General features: G+C 63.3%; 1 protein-coding gene across 1 annotated transcript; it reads left to right on the forward strand.

Annotated features, from left to right (window-relative positions):
• The first annotated feature begins 991 nt into the window (after positions 1–991).
• On the forward strand, positions 992–4,449 carry CRYAA (crystallin alpha A). Its single transcript, XM_015568884.1, has 4 exons — positions 992–1,251; positions 1,512–1,580; positions 2,688–2,810; positions 3,925–4,449. Exons 1-4 carry the CDS (start codon positions 1,063–1,065, stop codon positions 4,096–4,098), a joined length of 555 nt encoding a protein of 184 aa, XP_015424370.1. The 5' UTR covers positions 992–1,062; the 3' UTR covers positions 4,099–4,449.
• Positions 4,450–4,455: the final 6 nt, after the last annotated feature.

Genomic DNA, 4,455 nt, shown 5'->3' on the forward strand with positions numbered 1-4,455 from the left:
TCAGTGGATAGAGCATCGGCCTGCGGACTGAAGGTCCCAGGTTCGGTTCCGGTCAAGGGCATGTACCTGGGTTGCTGGCACATCCCCAGTGGGGAGTGTGCAGGAGGCAGCTGATCGATGTTTCTCTCTCATCGACGTTTCTAACTCTCTATCTCTCTCCCTTCCTCTCTGTAGAAAATCAATAAAATATATTTTTAAAAAAATAAATAAAAAGCTGATGGGTGGCAGGTCCCCTCGGGGAAGGCATCCTGAGCGATAAGTGGGCAGGCCATAGAGAAGCCAAGGAGGGCCAGGCCTTGCCAATCACGGTGTTGGCTGATGGTGGCAGGCCTGACGGGGCCCTGGTTTAAGGGACGTCACACCCAGGAAGGACACATCAGCAGGGTCGACACCAGGGTGAACCCACGGAGGAAGGTCCAGGGGTGTTCCACGTTCGTAACAGTGAACTTGCTGGCCCTCTGGATGCACAGATGCCATGATAGGGACCCCCCCACCCCCCCACCGAGCTGGAATAACAGGCCCTTTCATTGCGTGGTATTTCCTGTCTTTCCTGAGACAGAAATTACAAATGCGCATAATTTTTGTTGGCAGGAAGAAGTGATGGAGGTAATTCTGTTTTGAAAAACTGTGCCCTCAACTGGTAGCTGTGGGGTCGGGGACCACGTGTCTAACCCTGTGTCTTAGTTTCCTCGTCTGTGACACGGGTCTGAGCACCACAGGGAGGGTGGCCATGACCACACAGGGCCACACAGGCAGATAGCGGGAATGCATCCGGTGGCAGGGATGAGCTTTCACTGTCCCCCGGGCGAGGGGTGGCCAAGGGGTGGCCGAGAACCGCTAGGAGAGCCGCTGCTGGGGGTGCCTGCGGGTCAGTGCCCGGGCTCTCAGCCAGGCCCCGTTTCTGCTGACTGGACAGCCTCCCTCATGAGCTCACGCTTTCAGATGAATCCCCTGACGCCTGCATCCGGTCCTGGGCGTATATAGGGAGGCCCCGCGCCCGGCTCCCCACTGTGCCACCCAGAGGCCTGCTGAGTCCCGGGTCCTGCAGCCCCGACGCCCACCATGGACATCGCCATCCAGCACCCCTGGTTCAGGCGCGCCCTGGGCCCCTTCCACCCAAGCCGGCTCTTCGACCAGTTTTTCGGCGATGGCCTCTTCGAGTGCGACCTGCTGCCCTTCCTGTCCTCCACCGTCAGCCCCTACTACCGCCAGTCCCTGTTCCGCACCGTGCTGGACTCTGGCATCTCTGAGGTGAGGCGGGTGCAGGGAGGGCTGGGCGTGGTGCCTGGAGGACCAGTGGCTGGGGTTTCTGAGGGCTGCCCTGGAGCTGCGAGCTCTCCTCTCACTGTGTGGCGTGCATGGCAACAGCTGCGGGATGCTTCCCCCTCGCCCCAGTCCCTCCTGACGGCAGAGGCCCGTTGGGCGCCCCCTACAGCAGAGACTCCTGTGCCTCCCGAGAGGGGTCGAGAGGGAGCCAGCCTGGACCCAACCGCTGTCTTTTCCTCCATCAGCTCATGACCCATATGTGGTTTGTAATGCACCAACCACAGGCTGGAAACCCCAAGAGCAACCCCACCAAGGCAAGTTCAATGGCCGACGCGAGCTGTGTGTGCAGCAGCAGAAGCCTGGGTAGGGGGTGCTGCCCAGGTCCCCAGCGGAGGGCCTACGGGGAGCCCTGGGCGGCCAGCGGAGGGCCTATGGGGAGCCCAGGTCCCCAGCGGAGAGGCGCAGTGTGGGCTCATCCCGCACCAGCCCAGGTGCCCAAGGCCAGGCCCAAAGGAAAGGCAGCGAGAGCCACCCGTCTTCCCTCCCCGAGACGGACCCCAGGCCCCGAGTGCTGGGTGCCAGGTCTGCCCACCTTCTAAACCAGGGGTGGGAACTTTCTCCTGCCAAGGGCCATTTGGGTATTTATAACATCACTCGCGGCCATACGGAATGATCAACTTAAATATTAGCCTGCTCTATTTGGTCGAACGTTTCATGAACTCGCCCTAATGCCTTGGCAGGGCCAGACCAAACGATTCCAGGGGCCTTATGCGGCCCGAGGGCTGGGCAGTCCCCACCCTGGTCTGAACGCAGGCCTGCCCAGAGCTGACACACGCGGATCTACCCCAGTGGCCAGAACAGCCTAAACACAGGTTCTGAGTGAGGAGCAGCGCCCGGAAGTGCTCTGTGTGCAGGTGGCGGCCACCTCGTGGGCTGTTGGGCGCGGCCAGTCGATGGGAAAGGACAGGGCCCCAGGCTGTTGATGGTGGTCAGGGGAAGCCAGGGCAGCGGCTTTAGTCCAGGTGCTAGGTCCGCCCACCCAGCCAGCCAGCCAACAACCAACCTTACCCAACCAACCAACCAGCCAGCCAACCAGTAGCCAACCAGCCAGCCAGCCCACAGCAGCTGTCCGGCTGCAACCAGCCAGCGGGCCCGCTACCAACCAGACATCCGCAGACAACACCGCCTTGCACCCAGGTCTGGCTGTCAGCCGAGTGTCCACCCAGCCCCCGTCCCTGGTCCCCTGCGTGTGTCTAAGGAGAGGCCAGCGCTGTGACCTGCAGTGTCTGTCCTGATAACTGGGGACGGAGCCGCCGGCCACTCCACCCTGGCCGCTCTGGCCGGCCCGGCAGGGACCACAGCAGCCAGTCCCCTCCCTGAGCCTCAGCCCAGGGAGACCCACCCGAGCGTTTGGGTTCCAGGTCCGATCCGACCGGGACAAGTTTGCCATCTTCCTGGACGTGAAGCACTTCTCCCCGGAGGACCTCACCGTGAAGGTGCAGGAGGACTTCGTGGAGATCCACGGCAAGCACAGCGAGAGGCAGGTGAGCCCCGAGCCGTGGGAGGGCCGCCCCAGGGCTCCGGATCCAGGCTCCTCCAGGAGGGGGTGTCCCATCCTCAGCAGCCTGGTGAACACCTGGGGCTGTCCTGCTCCCTTCAGACCACCTGTGTGCTCGAAGGGGTGGGATTAGGACGGACCCGCTGAAATGCCCAGCGCCAAGCTGGCGAGCTCAGGTTTTGTCGGGCGCCCAGCTTTGGAGGGTGACGACAGCGGTGACGACAGCGGAGCCGGCATTCATTGGTGCTGCAGACACTGTGTGTGTTTACACCGTCACCTCTCGGCAGCCCTTCACGACCAGCGCCCCGTTATCTTGAGTTGGCTGGTGGCAGGGCCAGGCTCAGGGAGGCCCTTGGCCTGCCCAGTCCTGCAGCCAAGGCAGGGTGGGGTGTAAGGGCGCCTGGGCACTGCAGCTGGCGGGGGGCAGGATCTCTTGCAGAGCCGGGAGGGGCTCACGGGCAGTCACAGGCATGCACTGTCCCCACGTGAAGTGGACAGGATGTGGGGCCTGCAGGCACCATGCTGGCAGCACCAGCTTCTCATGGCCGGGGTCAGAGACCAGGGTTCCTTCAATGGCTGGAGGAGCCGTGGGTGTTGGGGGGCAGGGGGGCGGGCGCTGTCCATGCCACTTGTTTAGCCAGCTCAACCCAGGACGGCCCTCCCCTGCGGGTTCTCAGCCTTCCCACCCGGAGGAGGGACCCAGGGGGCGAAAGTGGGTTAGCGCATCCAGGAGAGTGGGGTCCTGAGCTCAGGTGGGGCTTTCTGACCCCTCAGGTGGATCCAGGGACCCCGAGCCCGAGCGGTCTGTAGGGTCACAGGTACAGGGACACCCTGACCCGGGGCAGGAACAGAACCTTCCATGAGATTTCAGAGGGAGATCAGTGAGAGGAGCCAACTCCTCAGCAGCCACGGGACCAAGACATGGGTCTGTGACCCTGCCAGGCAGGAGTCAGGGCTTGAGACTGTCCATGGGACCAAGTCACGGATCTGTGACCCTGCCAGGTGGGGTACAGTGCTTGAGGCTGTCCGTGGTCCCGGGACCTGGATCCGTAACCCTGCCAGGCGGGGTGAAGTACTTGAGGCTGTCCATGGGACCAAAGCACGGATCTGTGACCCTGCTGGGTGCGGGGGCAGTGCTTGAGACTGTCCGCGGTCCCGGGACCATGCTGACCTTCTCCGGCCCCAAGGTCGCATCTGGGGGGGACGCCGGCCACAGCGACCGCGCCATCCCCGTGTCGCGGGAGGAGAAACCCGGCGCTGCCCCCTCATCCTGAGCTGGGCCTCCCGTCGGCTGCCACCTGCTGCTGCCCCTGCGGCCATCCATCGGGGGAGCCCTAGAAAGGGGGCATTTGTCTTCCTTCTCTTTCCTCTTTCTCGTTTCCTTCTCCTCCTCTCCGAGGGAATGAGGGTTTGAGGGCGTAGGTTGAGGTGCTGCGACCTCAGGGTGACCCAGACCCCAACACCGGCCAGTTGGTGGGAGTGACAGCCATCCCAGCCTCGTTAGACAACTGCCCGTCCTCCTGGGGGACGCAGGCCAGCTGTGGCTGACCGAGAGACCAGAGAACAGCCCTGCCGCGCCACCAGGTGCCTCCCAGCCAGCGCATCTGACAGGGGCAGCAGCACCAGCGTCG

This window comes from Myotis davidii, unplaced genomic scaffold, assembly GCF_000327345.1.
Source record: "Myotis davidii unplaced genomic scaffold, ASM32734v1 scaffold512, whole genome shotgun sequence".
Taxonomy (NCBI): Eukaryota; Metazoa; Chordata; class Mammalia; order Chiroptera; family Vespertilionidae; genus Myotis; species Myotis davidii.

Coding starts and splice junctions, on each gene's coding strand:
- CRYAA (XM_015568884.1), top strand. CDS start 1,063: ATGGACATCGCCATCCAGCACCCCTGGTTCAGGCGCGCCCTGGGCCCC. Junction 1,581..2,687: donor CCAAGAGCAACCCCACCAAG/GCAAGTTCAATG, acceptor TTTGGGTTCCAG/GTCCGATCCGACCGGGACAA. Junction 2,811..3,924: donor GCAAGCACAGCGAGAGGCAG/GTGAGCCCCGAG, acceptor ATGGGACCAAAG/CACGGATCTGTGACCCTGCT.